General features: G+C 56.4%; 1 protein-coding gene across 2 annotated transcripts; it reads left to right on the top strand.

Moving 5' to 3' along the window:
- Nucleotides 1-6,591: 6,591 nt before the first annotated feature.
- Nucleotides 6,592-16,596, top strand: NMUR1 (neuromedin U receptor 1). Of its 2 annotated transcripts, none has more exons than XM_070489414.1 (3): nucleotides 6,592-6,667; nucleotides 9,400-10,294; nucleotides 12,910-14,602. In XM_070489414.1, the coding sequence occupies exons 2-3, from the start codon at nucleotides 9,439-9,441 to the stop codon at nucleotides 13,290-13,292; spliced, it is 1,239 nt and encodes a 412-aa protein (XP_070345515.1). In that variant the 5' UTR covers nucleotides 6,592-6,667; nucleotides 9,400-9,438; the 3' UTR covers nucleotides 13,293-14,602. The 2 variants fall into 2 exon arrangements, with proteins under 2 accessions (XP_070345515.1, XP_014717995.3); XM_014862509.3 differs by lacking the exon at nucleotides 6,592-6,667 and adding an exon at nucleotides 7,406-7,602 and having other exon boundaries at nucleotides 12,910-16,596.
- Nucleotides 16,597-16,841: the final 245 nt, after the last annotated feature.

Raw genomic sequence — 16,841 nt, forward strand, 5'->3', positions numbered from 1 at the left:
GATGGGGGACCATGGGGCAGGAGGCCAGCTGCCCGGCAATGGGCAGCGGGGAGGGCTATGTGTGGCCCTCGCCCTTCACACTGGGCCTGGGCATCCCAAGTGAATGGTAGGGATGACACAGCAGAGGGAGTGACAGTCAGGGTGACAGAATGGCAGTGATATGGAGGAGGCCTCGGGTGTAGTCGGGTATGTGACCCGCTGGAGGTGCCGGTGAGCAGACGACTGTGTCCAGGTTTCCCCGAGCCAACCTTGGAAGGCTTCTGCCCAACTGGGTCTGACCCTAAGGATGGTCTGAAGAAAGGGCTGGGCCAGAGACAAGTCACCTGAATTAAACAAGGAACTGCCTTTTAAAATGAAAAAAAGGTGTATCTACATATACAATTATTGTAAGGAGAAACAAATGTTGACTGTTGAAAAAATTTTTTTAACTGAAAACAAAAAGAATTACATCCCCTCTTTCCCACTTGGTCTACCTCCCAGAGGTAACCACTGTGATCTTCAGATGCAGCTGCCCCTCCAGCAGGGCTGCTGGGACCGAGCCGGCCAAGCTTCACTCCCCAGCCTGGGGCTGCGCGTTGACCACGGGCTGGCCGCTGGACAACTCCAACCCGTTCTCTTCTCATCAGCTCCATGAGGTGGATATGTGTCCCCATTCTACAGACGAGGAAGCCAAGATCGGAGGAGAGAAGGGACTTCCCAAGGTCACAGGGCCTGTCCAGGCCCGAGTCCTTCCTCTTGCTCCAGCTGCCCTCCCTCGCCACACAGGAGGCCGTGCCCCCTTCCTGCTCAGAATTGACCTCTGCTCAGGGAAAGAGCCAGGCCGGGAGCAGGGTGGGAGGGCCGGGGTCCTCTTGGGTCCTTTGGGGCCCTGCGAGATTGGGATCCCGTCCTGTGGCAGGGGTTTGCCCTACCCAGAGCAGTCGTGCCCTAATAAAGGCCTGCTCAGAGCAGCCACTCAGCCTGTCCTTGTTTACGGTCTCTCCACACAAACACACTTGAGAGGTTTCTGGAACATGAGCGGCCAGAAGGCCAGATCCTAGCGGGACCATCCGAGGGAAAACAAGGCCTGCCCAGCGCCGAAATATGGATGGGCGCTGGCATCTTCGCTCTTCAGTTTCTCACTCCACACCCGCCTCCTCCCAGGGCATAGAGAGAGAAACCTCTAGGCTATTTTCTCTTGCTGCCTTGAAGAAAAACATTAACAATCACTATCCTTATGTTCCAAAAATGCACCAAGCTTCTGACACATGCACCTATTCTTGCTTATTAGAAAAATAGTTATCAAGGGCCGGCTGAGTGCTTTCTGGATTGTCTGCATCCCTTATTTCATGTAACCCTCAGAATAACCTTGTGAAATAGGTACTGTTGTCATCCTATTTTACAGATGAGGAAACTGAGGCATAAAATGTGTGAGCGACATGCACCCCAACAGCCGAAGGACGAGGATAATAAAACTTACGTCCTTGGAGTCTCATCTCACAGCCACTCTGAGCCGCAACCGCACCAAGCTTTAACTAGGGAACCCTTGAATTTTTACCAAAAGTTCCAGAGCAAACTGGGTACCAGCACTGCTTCCTCGGGAAAGGCACTTGTGGGCTTGGCTTGTCCCCACAGAGTGGCTGCCCTTGGGCCAGAGGGTGCCAGGTGAGCCCATGGAAGGTGCCGCGCATGAGCAGTTCAAAGCCATCAGGAAGAGCAGCCAGGCAGAGCAGAGAACTCAGGGCCCAGTGAGGGAAAGGCAACATGGGCTTTGGGAGAGCCAGGCCAGACATGTTTACAAAAATCCAGTCTCTAAGGGAGTAAATATGCACGTGGACTTTTTTTTTTAAGCCTAGACTCTCAATATTTGACCCTCTTTGGAAATGGAGAACCAGGGTCAGTTCTGTAGGGTAAAAGGGGGAAAGATAAACTTCGTTTCCAATCCCAGCTCCAGCAGATAGCAGCCGTGGGACCTGGGGCAAGTTACTTACCATCACGAGCTTGCCGCCTGCCTGTGTGTAAAGCCACTTTGTCCTAATCTCTGTCTCAAGATGGCTGGGAGGAGTAACTGACATTCTCTACTTGAGAACAGGCTGCTTATAAGCACTCTTTTTTGAGTCCAAATGGACCAAGAAGGGTTTAAACATCCAGTTCCTGGAGGTGGTTCCCCTAACTGGAGTGTGAGTTGGGCCTTCTGAGTTTTAAAATCTGGAATCTCTCATCTTCCTCAAGGGTACGTGCTCTCTTAGGCATCTTTTCCAAAAAGGTTTTGTCAATCTTTCGAGCCTATTGGGACAAGGCACCGCTCCACCCGCCCTGCCGTGCTCTGCTGTGCCCACCTGAGCTGCCAGCCCCTCTCCTGGATGCTGATGCATTTGATGAGGCCCGGTAGGGACACGTGTGCTTTGTTCTGGCTGCTTGGCCGTCTGCCAGGGGCTGCAGATGACCCACATTCTCCACTCCAGAAGGCCTGAAGCGAGAGTGCCAGGGCAGGACCCAGCAGCCCGTGCCTCACTCACCCGAGGTAGGTGGCCCAGGCACGTGCCTCGAAGAAGTCGGGGTGCTGTCCCAGGCTGGGGCCCCTGTCCAGGGGACACAGGGCCACACCACCAGCTCTTCTGATTGCAAGCATGGGCGGTCAGTGCAGCCACACAGCCTCTCCGGTCCTCCAGCTATCGGGCGTTCTTCAGGAAATCCAGCCTTAATTAACCAAAGCCAGTCTTGATATTCGCAAACCAAGATCCTCAGCTGGCACGGGAGCCCACCATCGCTTACGACAAGAATTTCAGCGGTAGCATCTCCTGGCACTCTGCCTTCAAGTCTCAGACTCCAGCCTTCTCTTACCCGGGCGCACACTGATGCCTGACCCTCCCTCACGAGCTCTCGGGCCCCCGTGTTCCATCCCTTTCCCCATGGCTGATGGTTGCTGGTTGATACACCCAGCACTTTTTACTCACCTCGTGATCCAGTCCACATGCATGCACACTATTGTTTTCCTCCACTTTCAGATTGTGTAATTTTTCTCCAATTTCTTGTTATTTCCTTTGTAATCCTTAGCCTCTCTTTGCTGGCACTTTGAATGTTAACTGCTTTTGTATCTATTGGCTGTGGAAGCAGTCCGCCTTGGAATGGCAATAATTGGAAGAATTGTAAAACAGTAGTCAGACCAACTCAAAGTGACCTGCTTTCTATTATCACTATGTGCTGTGATTCTAAACAATGTCAGTGACAGGATGTTACTCCTGCCAGGCTCATGGCTCCCTCTGCATCCAGCCCTGGGTGTACCACTGCCTACTGGGAAGGTGGAATGGATACTCATGGAACGCTTTGAAGCTAAGCCAGAACCGAAGTCTCTAGTATCAGAAGGTCATTATGTCTGCAACCGACTCGCAAACAGTCCAGAAAAATTGCGCGCACGCACACACACACACACAGAAAAGGATTCAACAAATGTAGTAGAATTTAAACATCTGGGGAATCAGGGCGAAGGGTGTATAGGAATTCTTTGTTCTATTCTTACAACTTTTCTGAGAGTCTGAAACTGTGCCAATATAAAGAGCTAAGACAAAAACGCTAAGGAGACCTGGCACACAGCCGTGGACTAAGTTCCAGAGTCCTCTGACAGCGGTTGCTGGCGAGACATCAGGGGCACGAGGTTTGCTTCTGAGCTAACCACGAGTATTCACAAGGGGGCAAGTCCCCAGAGGAGCCTCTGATGCATCTGAGTGTGGTGTTAGCTGGGAAGGCAGTGTAGACAGGAGGGTGGCCTCTGTTGTCCTGGACAAGCAGGTGCCAGGAGCACCCTGTGGGCACTCAGTGGCAGCTGGCCCCACCCTGGGGCGGCATGAGGGACACACAGGCCCAGGACAAGAGAGACCCAAGCTTTTTCAGGCCCTCTCGTTGTGTGACCCGAGCATGTCCTTCTTTTGGCCACAAGTGGAGGTCGGCGCCTGGAGCACTGGCAGGCCCCTGGGGAAGGAGGTGGCTGACTCTCTGTGTCCCAGGCCCTGCCTGAGAGTCTGGGATAGCTCAGACCTGGGGACAGAGAGTTAGTCCCAGGTGGTCCTCTCCATGGGCAGGAGAGGCAGGAACGGGATCACTGGAGGTCTCCTCAGCTGCTGGTCCCCGACGCCCCACTGCCGGGCCAGGGCCTGTCTGACTGCGGCCAGGCTCTCCCCCAGTTTTCCTTCCTCCCACTGGGGCTCAGACCTGCCCTGGGTTGCTAGGGACCCGGCTCTTCCAAACCCCGCTGAGCAAATCTCTTCTGTCCTCCAGCTCCCACCCCAGCCCTGACATCTGCATCTTCCGGAGAATTCCAAGCAGAGTTATGGCCCCCATTTCTTGGTGTGTCAACCCTGAGCTAAGTATTTTAACCCACAGTATTTCGCTTAATCCCCACAGCATCCTGAGAGACAGGTGCTGTTCCTGCTGTCTCACAGACCAGGAAGCCAGGGTCTGGAGTGCAGTCACTTGCCTAAGGCCACACAGCCAGCTCGCTGGCAGTACGAGCAAGGATGCTCATCCACGCCTCGCTGTCTCCGAAGCCCATAACTGCCACGTCCCCTGTGTCCCCTGCCTTCTTTACCACCTCTCTTCCCGGGAGTGGGTCTGCTTCTGTGAGCAGAGCCAGGCCTGGGGGCTCGGGGAGCGCGGTTAGCCACACACAAGCCACACGCCTTACCAAGGTGTGATCCCAGCCTCCGCACTGGTGACCCACCACCCTGAGGGGCTCAGAGCTCTCCTCTCTTTCCTGGCCATGGCCTGGCCCAGGCCCTGCCGAGCAGTGCCAGGTGGAGAAGTCTGTGACTTGAGGAAGTGCCCACGTAAGCAGGTGACTCTCCCCCTCTGGATGTTGCTGTTCTCAGTTCTTTGTGTGAAACTGATTACTGGTAGGTCCTGGGCTGTCCCCATTGCTCTGGCTGCAGAACAGCCCCTCCTTCCCATCCAATGCCTCGGTGTCCCCAAGGTCATCTCATCCTCCTTGTCTTGGCTCTGAAGGCAGTAGAGCAGGATGGGGGTGGGGGTTTCTGGGTGAATGGTGGGTGTACCAGGAGCTGCTGAGGAGGTTCTGGTGTAGACCTGCTTGGGGAGCTGCCCGTCTGTGGCTCTCAGGAGTCGGCGGGGTGAGGAGGGGTTATGGGGCCGGTCACACACCTCAGGCTGTGAGCCCTGCACAACCTCCAGAACCTGGGAGGCAACCCAACTGGCCCCCAGAGGTCCTGGAGGTCCTCCCTTGGCAGATTTGCTGTCCATCAGAGTTGGGCCCTGAGCGCCATGATCAGGGTGGAGGCCCACCAGCCAAGCTCAGGAGATTGAGGTATCCACCCAGAAATCCTGGGATGGACGTGGCCCTGGGGAAACCATCTCAGGACAGAGTAGGGGGGCAGCAGGACGCCATCAGGCCAGGATGTGCAACCATGGTGGTCTCGAGCTCAGGCCCAGGGGCCAGGCCACCCAGGGCCTTCTGGACAGTGCTACAGCCATGATGACCACCAGGCCTCTCCTTTTGGGGGCTACCCTTTCAGCCTGTTAATGCTGTGAAGGATGCAGCCCACCATAGGAATTCCTGACTGGTGGTGGGAGCTGTTCTGCCCTGTAAGGCAGGGGTGGTCTTTCTCTATCTTTTCCCATGCTCTGAGCATCTCCCAAAGGTCCACAGTGGGTTTCAGGCCGCTTAGAGTGTGTGCAAAGTAGTCAGAGTTGTGTGTGTGAGTGTGTGAGCATGTCCAGTGATGGTAACAGGGGTCCACAATGCTCATCACACGCTAAGTGCTGTCTGTGACCCCATGGTGGGCTGTTTCCCAGCCATGCTGCCTGCCCTTCATTGCTCATCTGATACGATAGCAGCCTCGATCCTGAAGGCTCCGCGGGGTCTTGCATCTGGGGCTGAGTGGTTAACTCTCTGGGACACCTGAGAATCCTTTCCCCCAAGGACTTAGGGACCTCTGCACCTGTACTGCCTACAATCTCCCTGTGCCCAGGACTGTGTTTATGTGGGCAGCTCCTCGGGAGGTGGCCTGGTGGAGGCGGGGACCATCTGCCCCAGGCTGCCTGCAACTTCCCTGTGCCTGGGGCTGTGTTTACGTGTGCAGTTCCTGGGAAGGCCGGACTGGTGGAGGCTCCCAGAGGGTCTGACTTCCAGTCCTCAAGGCCAGACTGTGACTCCTGGGGAGGGGTGGGGGCTGGGAAAGTCTGGGGGAAGAGGGTTGCGTCTCCAGTTGTCATTAAATGGAGACAGTCCCACCCGACTTTCTTGCTGCTGGCCTTGTGCCTCATGGCCCTCTTACAACAGCGGCAACAATGGTTAGCACATTCTACAGGAAGGGGAACCGTGGCACAGAGGGGCTGAGTCTCCCCACACAGCTCCACAGCAGGCTTTCTGGGTCCTGGGGCTCTTTGGAGGGAGTTTGTCAAAAACGAGGATTTCTGGACCTGGCCGAGACTAACTGAATCGACCCTGGGAGGAGGCCCAGGAGCCAGCAGTTTAGCCTGTGAGATCCCTGTTTCCAGGCTCCGTAGCAAGTTCCTGATGAAATAACTTCCCGAAGGAGCTGGGTGGAGGGGCAGGGTGGAGCAGTGCAGGCCTCTCTGCTGGGGTCTACATGAGGACAGTTTGGGGAGCAGGAGGAGGCTGGGATCCCAGCATCCGGGGCTCTTCCCTCCCTCCCCGTGGACACCCTACAGGAGGGTGAGAGGGGCAGGGGGGCCATCTGAATGGGTGTGGGGGAGGGGGGTATTTGGAAGTGAGAGAATGCAGTGAGAGGGCACTAGGAAAGCAAGTGGTGGGTAGGGATGTCCACCCCCACACTAAACTTTGGGGTGTTCTTTTTCAGAAGGAAGCGGGGGTGGGGGGTGGGCCTTCAGAAGGTTTTCCAGCAGAGGAGCCACGGTGTTGGGGGCTCAGGAGATGACTGGGCTGTGGGAGGCCGGACTGGAGGCTCCTGGGCAGTCCTGGGAGGGGAGGAGGACCTGGACTCAGGGGCTGGAGGACGGAAGTGGGGACGGATTTACTGCTGTCCTGGGGCTTGGGTGGAGGAAGGGGAAGTGTCCCCTTGTGAAGCCTAGGAGGGGCGATGAGACCCTTTGGGGCACGTTGACTCAGAGGGGCTGGCCGCCTGGCCTTTGGAGGTGTGTCTGAAATGTGGGGCAGGAGATGGGGGCTGGAGGGACACCGTGATAAGGAGTTATGCCAAAGTCAGCACGCTGGAGGGCAGCATGTGAGACCCAGGACACTCAGACTCTCTCTGAAGCTCAGTTTGCTCATCTGTAAAATGGGTTGTTGGGAGGGTTCCGGGGGGTAAAGGCGCTCCTGGAAGCGCCCCGTCAAACGCGTGGAAACACAACCGCTCTGCTTTGGGTGGGTGAGGGGGCGCAGATGAGCGTGTCTGGGTCCCGCGGCCGCGCGGGCTGCGGGGGCGGCCCTGCCCCCTGGTGGCAGTCCGGGCCAGGGCGCCGGGGCCCCCGACAGGCGGGGCGACGGGGCTGCTCCGGGCCGGACGCCCTCGGTCCGCCAGTCCGCTCGCTCCTGGCGCGCGTCTGTCAATCGGTCGGTCCAAGGACGCCTGCCCCGTGCTCGGCGCGTGGGCTGCCGGCTTCGGGGTGTCGCGGGCGGCGGACGGCATGGTAGGTGAGCCGAGCGCCGGCCGGACGCGGCGCGGCGAGGCGGGAGGAGCGCGTGGCCAGGGGCTCCCCGGGGCGGCGGAGATCGGAGGGCCCCGCCGGGACGCCCCCTCCCCGGGGGGCTCGCAGCCTCCAGGGTTATTTGTCTTATTGTGGGCCACGCGCGCCACGGGGCTGGAGGCTCCGGGGCGGCCACCCTTCCCCGGGGCGTCCGGAGCCTCCCGAGCGGGCGCCCGCGCGGTCCCAGGTCATCCCCGCGGTTCCCCGCTGCGCCCCCGCTTTGGCGGGGTGGGGAGTGCGGGTGCGGCGGGGACCGGAGGGAAGTTTGAAGGGATGAAAGAGCGCCTGGATCCCAAGATGCGGGCATGAGGTGCGAGAGATGCAGGGCGGCTGGGGGAGGCTTCTGCCAGAGGCGGAAGGTGAGGAGGAAGATGCTCGGGACTAAGAATACTTGGGGTCTGGGAGAGCGAAGGACCTGGAAGAGAAAGTTGAATGATACGTGGGCGACGCGAGGGCCCAAGCTCCGATCTGAGGAGAGGAAATGAAGCTGAAGGAACAGGGAGAGGGTCCAGGACCCGAGCCTGAAAATGCGCGGTCGCTCCGAGAGGAGGGTTGGTGGTGGGCTGGGGAACAAGCTCAGGAGGGCATCAGGGCTGCTGGCTTAGGGCAGCTCCTGGCCTGTCACGCCGACCCACATGCCTTTCAGCCTCTGCCCCATCTCGCCTGGACTCGCCTCCCTTTCCCTGTGGGAAGTAGGATCGTGTCACCGTGCACTGAAATGGAGCACCTAAAATGAACCAGACACACTCCTGAGAACTTTATATGTATTTTCTCCTTTAATCCTCACAGAAACCACGAGGTTAGGCTCTATCGACATCCCCATTTGGGATCCTTCATCCTCCCAGATGAGGAGACTGTGGCACAGTGAGGGGAGGTCACAGAAGAGGGCGGCAGAGCTGGCATTTGACCCCAGGCTAGTCTGTTTAGCTCCATGGCCTGGTTTCTTGACCAATATGTTTGGTGGACTGACAAAGAGATGGGGAGCCCGAGAGAGGACAGGGAACCCCAGAACTGGCGGTGTCAAGGGTGTCAAATATTTCAGCTTTGACCAGTTCTAGTGATAGAAAGCAGAAACAAGAACCAACTTTTGCATCAGCATTATAGTTTTTGGCCATTTCATACGCTCACTGGATCCCCACCGTGACCCAGTCCTCACAGTGGGGTGACAGATAATCAGGCCCTTCTGTGTGTCAGGCAGGCCCTGTGTTAATACCTTTCGCGGATTAAATTCCTTCGATCCTTGTTATATGGAAATAGCCACAGAAAGGTTACCATGCAAATGGTCACACAGCCTGGAATCCAGGAGGCTGGATTTGAATCCAGGCAGTTGCTTCCAGAGCTCTTGCTCCTAAAGACCATGTGACACTGTGCATTGTGCCCATTTATGGATGCTCAAACTGAGCGCTTCTCCCAAAGTCCATGGCTTGAAAGGGAGAGACACAAGGGGAGACTACTGATGGCAAAACCCATGCTTGAGAGGGGTCCTCATTTATTCGAAGCCTTCAATAGCCCGTGAAATTTAAAACTGAAGTTCCACTTTTTATCATTTTTAAGATGTACATTTTTACATCTCTGAAGTTGTAACGCATCTTACAATGGATGACCGAGTTTTTTCTTTCTCAGAGGTACATAAAATAACGGTCCTCCTAATGTCAATGGCACTTTTGGTTTGATGAATGACAACGGAGCCACGGTTCCCCGAGTGACTTTTCTGGGTGTCTCTCTCTCTCTGTTCCACAGGCTCCCCTCTGCCTCAATTGCTCCATCCTCCCTGGAGACATGTCCCCGGGGCGTTCAAGGATCCCCATGCTCTGCAACGGCAGTAGGGCCGGGAGGCTCTTTGACCCCAAAGATTTGAACCTGACTGATGAGGAGCTGAAACTCAAATACCTGGGACCCCAGCAGACGGAGCTGTTCATGCCCATCTGTGTCACGTACCTGCTGATCTTTGTGGTGGGCGCTGTGGGCAACGGGCTGACCTGCTTGGTCATCCTGCGCCACAAGGCCATGCACACGCCCACCAACTACTACCTCTTCAGCCTAGCCGTGTCGGACCTGCTGGTGCTGCTGCTGGGCTTGCCGCTGGAGCTCTATGAGATGTGGTCTAACTACCCCTTCCTGCTGGGCGCCAGCGGCTGCTACTTCCGCACTCTGCTCTTCGAGACAGTCTGCCTGGCCTCTGTGCTCAATGTCACGGCCCTGAGTGTGGAGCGCTATGTAGCTGTGGTGCACCCGCTGCAGGCCAGGTCCGTGGTGACTCGGACCCATGCGCGCCGTGTGCTCAGGGTCATCTGGGGCCTCGCCGTGCTCTGCTCTCTGCCCAACACCAGCCTGCATGGCATCCAGCAGCTGGACGTGCCCTGCCGGGGCATAGTACCCGGCTCGGCCATGTGCACCCTGGTCCGCCCACGGGCCCTCTACAACCTGGTGGTGCAGACCACGACTCTGCTCTTCTTCTGCCTGCCCATGACCACCATCAGTGTGCTCTACCTGCTCATCGGGCTGCGGCTGCGGCGTGAGAGGCTGCTACTGCTCAGGCAGGAGGCCAGGGGCAGGGCCAGGGCCAGGGCCAGTGACACCTGCAGGCTCCAGCGACTGCAGGATAGGGGTCGGATGCAGGTGACAAAGATGCTGTGTAAGTGTTGCTGCTGGGAAGAGGGGCTGAGCCGGGCACTAGATATGAGACTGGGGTTTCCAGGACCTGTGGGAAGGGGCTGAGTGTCTGGGTTTACGATGGAGGCTGAGGGTGAGGTTTGGAGCAACCCTCTGCCCCTGTGTGTGTGTATATGTGTATATGTGTGTGCGTGCATGCAGGCAGACTTTTTTTAGATGACCCTGAGAGAAACTCACGCCAAAGATAAATGTTAACAGCTCGTGGCAGGATCTGCTACCCAATTTTTTTTTTAAAGATTTTATTTTTTTCTCCCCAAAGCCCCCCAGTACATAGTTGTATATTCTTCATTGTGGGTCCTTCTAGTTGTGGCATGTGGGACGCTGCCTCAGCACGGTTTGAAGAGCAGTGCCATGTCCGCGCCCAGGATTTGAGCCAACGAAACACTGGGCTGCTTGCAGTGGAGCGCGCGAACTTAACCACTTGGCCATGGGGCCAGCCCCTCTGCTACCCAATTTGCGGAGCCCAGTACAAAAGGAAAATTCGGGTTCTCTTGTTCAAAAATTGCTAAGAATGTTGAGACATCAATAGTCGAGCTTTAAACCAAGCCCAGAGCCCTTCTAAGCTTGGGCCCCTGTGCAAACGCACAGGTGGCACACCCATGAGGCCAGCTCTGGTTCACGGAACCAAACCACAGATTGGTCAGGGGCATGTGGCTGGGCTCCAGGGTGACAGAGCTGTTCGTGGAAACTGGACCCTCCGGGTCTTCCATCTTTTCTCCTAAACCTGTCTTGGCTCTGTCCTTCCCTACAGCAGCCTGGAGGCATGGCCACAGAATTCCCTTCCTTTAGTGGCTACTGAGAAGTCTCAGGGCAGGATTTTGACTAATTGGTTTAGGGTATGGCCCGCCCCTGGGCCGGAGGGGCAGGAACCACATGGTGGAATCTGGGGAGAGCAAGGCTCCCGAAAGAAGAGGAAGCGGTGTTGGAGAGGCAAGGTGGTGAATTTCTTCCATCCATGTCTGTGGTTCCCTGGGGACCACAGGAGTGACCGTGGTCTAAAGGAGGCTCAGCAGGAGGCGTGCTTGTGAGGGTCAGTGTGCAGAGCCCGGGAGCATCAGGGCAGAGGTGCAGACTGGGGCCACCCAGGGCATGCCCAGCTGGGCTGAGGCTCTGGATCCTACTGTGGCCTAGGCCTGGCTCTTTTCCAAAAACAGTGGCCTTGGGGAAGCAAAACAAACTGATACGAAGCCAGTCATTGACCTCCTCCCCATCCTGCCCCACCTCAGCAGGGCCTGAATCAGGCAGGTGGAGTGAGCCAGGGCAGGAAGCGCTGGTGGGGCCTTGGTCAAAGCCATGGGCTTATAGCCGGCTATCTGGGCACTGGCCCATTCCCAGAGAGAAACGCACTCCTCTTGCCCCCCCAGGAACAGTGCCCCAGAGTGTGGGGTGATTTGTGCAGCCCCCTAAGATGGGGCTGACCCCAGAGGTCTGGGCTTTCCTCCCAGCTCTGCACTGTGAAGCCTGCTCTACAGACCAAATGGCCATCCCCGCCCTGCCCCTGCCTCCTACTCCCCTGCCCCACAGGGCTGGGTCTGCTCAGCTGGGGCGGCTCTGCCCCGGGAAGGTGGGTGTTTCCTAAGCCTGCCTTGCTTGCTGGCCTGGGGCTCTGGCTTTCTTCTCTCCCTCCCACCGGCCCCATCTTCACCTTCTGAGGGCCGACTGTGCACCAGGCTCTGTGGTGGGGACATTGCAAGTGACATCCTGATTGAAATCCAGGATTATGAGGAAAACCACCCTGGGGTGTGACGAGGAAGACACTGCAGGGGAAAGATCATAAGTCAGAGAAGCAGGGGCTGGCCCCGTGGCCGAGTGGTTAAGTTCATGTGCTCTGCTGCAGGCGGCCCAGTGTTTCGTTGGTTCGAATCCTGGGCACGGACATGGCACTGCTCATCAAACCACGCTGAGGCAGCGTCCCACATGCCACAACTGGAAGGACCCACAACTAAGAATATACAACTATGTACTGGGGGGCTTTGGGGAGAAAAAAGGAAAATATAAAATCTTTAAAAAAAAATAAAAAATAAAAATAAGTCAGAGAAGCAAACACGAGAAACAAGACACAAAGATCCAGGCAGGCCTGGTGGCCGAGACCCAAGAAGGGCGTGGCTGGGGGAAGCTCTGGGGAAAGAGCGAGGGCTTGGCCAGCCTGGCCTGCCTTTGGCTGAGGGGTGCAGGGGCTCAAGTAAAGCATCAGCGGGCATGAGCCCCGAGTGGGCTCCCAGAGCGGCCTTAGCCCCACAGTCTGTCAGGCTGGGGCTCAGCATCCACAGCTCAGAGTCATCCAGTCCCAAGTTCCATGATGAGAGAACCGGACTGGGCCAGCTTGGCTCAGGTGTCCGCACCTGGTGCAGTCGGCTGTGGCTGGAGCAGGGCACACGCCCACTGCCGTGTCCATGACAGTGGTGAGAGCAGCCTCGGCAAACAGGCGCAGCCAGGGCAGACAAACTTCCAGAAACTTCCACATGGACAATGGGCATGGGTGGTCTGTGGGACAGGAGAGGAGGTGACAGTGAAGCCCCGGGAAGGTGGTTGAGAGGGCCCCGGTGGGAACCCAAGTCTCCCTCTCTGCCCCCGCAGTTGTGCTGGTCGTGGTGTTTGGGATCTGCTGGGCGCCGTTCCACATCGACCGCCTCATGTGGAGCTTCGTGTCCCACTGGACCGAGAGCCTGCACCTGGCCTTCCAGTACGTGCACGTCATCTCCGGCGTCTTCTTCTACCTCAGCTCCGCCGCCAACCCCGTGCTCTATAGCCTCATGTCCAGCCGCTTCCGGGACACCTTCCAGGAAGCCCTGTGCTTGGGGACTGGGTGCCACGGCCACAGATCCCACTGCAGCTCCCACAGCCTCAGCAGGGTGACCACGGGCAGCACCCTGTGTGACATGGGCTCCCTGGGCGGCAGGACCTACCCTCTGGCTGAGAACGGTGACCCAGAGGGACAGCAGGAGACTGGCCCCTCCTGAGTGGAGCCTCAAAGCAGTGTCCCCCAGGGGGGACCAGAGGGCCACACGCAGCTTTGAGAGCCACACTCGTCCTCCTCTGCGGGGGTGTCTTCATGACCTGTCCCCCTTTGTGCCCCGTCCCACTTCAGCCTAGAAACTCTGACCAGCCCCTCAGTGACCCCTGCCCCGACCCATGCATTGGAAGGGATATAAAGTTGCTGTCTGCCCTCCAGAGTCCCAGGCCCTGGCTCCAGTCCTTCCCCGGCAGGAATAGTGCGGTTGGTTAATGGGCACAGCCGGCCTCCATCTGGGACTCCCCGACCCCACCCCCACTTTCTGAAACGTTTCCATGGGCCTCTACTTTTCCCTCCCATTTCTTGTTGAGCTTCTGCAGGGTCTGGCCCATTCTGTCCCTCTCTAGCTCTTGGCCTGCACCTGGGACCCTCCTCCCACCTGACCCCTCCCTGCCCCCGAGTCGGCTCATTCTGCTCTGGGGTCTCCTCCGTCTGGTGGCGCTGCTGGGCGGCGGGGGTGCCAGGGATCCAGGGGACCTGGTTCCAGTCTCAGCCTGGCTGCCACCACCTTGCTGCGTGGCATCAAGCAAATGGCCTCACTTTGCAGGCCTTGGTCCCTTGTTTGCAAAATGAAAGGGACCCTCACCTTCTAAGCGTCACGCTTTGGCACTTTGGCTGTGGTTTGCTGTGTGTGCATAAGTCACTGCTTGTAATGAACACAGCTGATCCCCTCAGATTAACAAGGCGGAAATTACTCTCTACTTCCTCGTCACCCCCACCCCTACCTCTCCCCTGACCTCCACGTGCACCCCCAGCCCCAGCCACTCAGGACATGTGCTTTGCTCCTCCTAGAACAGCTGTGAGCAGGACCCCTGCCTGCCTCTGTCCCAGGGCAAGGAGAGTCCCTGTGAGGACAGTTCTGCTTGGGGCTCAGGGAGGTGACAAGAGGGACAGGACAAGTAAGTCCAGAAGCGAAGTCCCATCCCGAATCTGCATGGGCCAACTTGGTGTTCATCGGGAGGCAGTCAGTGGCTGGAACTTGTCCCTGCACGCTGTCCTCCTCCTGAGAGGAGACTGCAGTGGCAGGAACCCTGGCCTACCCGACGAGGAGCTGCAGTGCCCGGGCCGAAGCAGGCAGCATGCTACGGGGTCCACTGGTCCCAGTTCTCCCTGAGACCCGCTACCCCAGACCCCAGCTTCCCTGCCTGGAAGGTGGAGGAGATTGTACAGGCTTGCACGTAGCGTCCTGGAGTTTTTGAAGTTCAGTTATAAAAATAACAAATGCTCATTGTAGATAATTTGGAAAGTGCAAATAGGCAAAAATGAAAACAATTTTAAGTAATGAAAAACCACCCTTGTCAGGGACCTGGGGGGAGGGGGAAATGGAGAGTTGTTTAACGGGGACAGAGTTTCAGTTTTGCAACATGAAAAGGTTTGGAGATTGGTTGCACAGCAGTGTGAATGTGGTTAAACAATATTGAACTGTACACTTAAATGGTTAAGATGGTGAAGTTTAAGTTATGTGTATTTTACCACAATATTTTTTAAAGAAAGGACTAAGTCTAAAGGAAAAGAAAAAAAAAGCCACGGGTAACTTTCTTCTCCAGAAGTAAGCATTATATATAAGATAGGAGGGGGGAATGGGATTCTTCGGAGAAAGGAGCTTGCGAGAAAAGACTGTGCAGAGCTGTGATGCCCAATGTCGCCTCTGAAATGAGCTCCCAGGGGGCCTTGGGGTGGCGTGTGGGGAGCAGCCAGACCCCAAAGTTCAGGCTGGAGCCTGCAGTTGTTCCCAAAGACTAACTGTGGACTCCCAGGGGCCTCTCTTAAGTGACAGTCAGAGATGACTTATGCTTCTAAGGAACTTTGGTCAGCGTGTATTTATAAAGGGCCTACTATGTGCGCTGGGCAGACGGGGGAAGGTGGGGCAGTTCTGGGCTGCCCCTTGAGAAAAAGGGATGGAGGTGGAAAGGCCAGCCAGCAGGATCCCACCCTCTCTAGGAAGCAGCATCCCCTACAGCTTGCTCTTCCACAGTGGTCGGGGTGGGGACAGAATTCTCCTGAGTGCCCAGTGCCACTCCCAGGCCAGGAGTCCTCAACTCATTTTAAGTGTCTGGCTCATCTGGGACACAAGTCACCCACATCCCTCCTCCTCCTGTGTTCAAGAGGTGGGGCCCTCTCCACTTCCCGTCTGCTCCACTCCTGCTGTTATCCCGGGCGACGTCAAAGTCCACGTGGATGGCCCACTGCTGCCCTGGTATCAGCTCCTGATCTTTCCTGCAGCTCTGAGACCTCTCCTCCATGCTGGCCTCTTGGCCCCTTGGTCACACCCTCACTCCCAGGACCTCCAGGAGTTTTTCCATCTCTGGGAGTGTGAACTCTTGATCATGACCGCCTCCTTCTTGCTCTCTTACTCTGTTGTCCCCATGATAGATTGAGTCTTCAACCTCATCCAGCCTTCCTGCTTCTCCACTGCTCTGCTTTCTCCCAGTCCATCAGCTTCCTCTGACCTTCACCTCCTTTCTGATGGGTCCTGGACCCCACGGTCACCACACACGACCCGCTCTGCCAGTATTTCCGAGGGCCAAGGTGAACGCACTGGCATCACCCTCTCCTTCTCAGAAAAAAGTTTATTTTCTTTTGGAATTCAAAGTCCAGGATTAGTCTCCTAACGAACAAAGCTGCATTTGCCGACCCTTCCATCTGCTCGGGCACTGTAGAGTACGCAGCTCTTCACAGCGGTTCTTACATAGTCAGATGGTATTTCCAAATCGATTCTGACTTCCGGGAGCCCATTTCATTTTGTACACTTTTCAGAGTCTCCTCCCTTCCCCATTCTTGTCTTCTAATAGATCCACCAAGTTTTCTTTGTCCCAAGTTTTCCTTGTAGAAGGGAGTTGCCTTTTGGGGGGCTCCCTAGCATTTGAACTCCTCTCCATTGGGTGTGTGTGAATCTTGGTGGGAGACCAAGCTGGGGCTCCCACTAAATAAGCTGAAAGTGCTCCGGACCCTCTCCACCACTGATGACACGGTGACAAGTGGCAAGTCACTGATGACATGACTTGCACTCAGCCAGCGGGATGACCTGACTTGGGACTCCTATCAGGAGCAAGTGATACTGAGACCCACGACAGCGGGGGCAGCCGTGTCCAGGGCAGCGGTGCTAACAGCAGCATCTTGTGCAGGCTGCTCTGGGGTTCCTGCTGCCCAGCCTCCCTTGGTTTCTTCCCATTTTCTCTGCCAGTTTTTCTAGCTTTCCTGTTAATGTTCTGAGCTACAGAGAGCCTTTCAATAAATTCCTTTTCTGCTTGAGTTGGTTTGCTGTTGTCTGCACCCAAGAACCTTAACAGATCTATCCATCGCTGGTTTGAAGGTCACACATTCTATTTGTTCTACTTGTGGTTACCTTTACACGTTTCTAACATAAGCAGATAGTATCACTGATGTTTTTAAAACCTAAACTACAGTCTGTAATACTTAATCATCACTCTCAGTCTCTCTCACTCTTTTTTTTTTCTTTTTGAGGAAGATTAGCCCTGAGCTAACTGCTGCCAGT

Source organism: Equus asinus, chromosome 19, assembly GCF_041296235.1.
Source record: "Equus asinus isolate D_3611 breed Donkey chromosome 19, EquAss-T2T_v2, whole genome shotgun sequence".
Lineage (NCBI taxonomy): Eukaryota > Metazoa > Chordata > Mammalia > Perissodactyla > Equidae > Equus > Equus asinus.

Excerpts from the sequence above, each read along its gene's own strand:
- NMUR1 (XM_014862509.3), top strand. Across the intron at positions 10,295-12,909 it reads GCAGGTGACAAAGATGCTGT|TTGTGCTGGTCGTGGTGTTT; the intron begins GTAAGTGTTGCT and ends CTGCCCCCGCAG.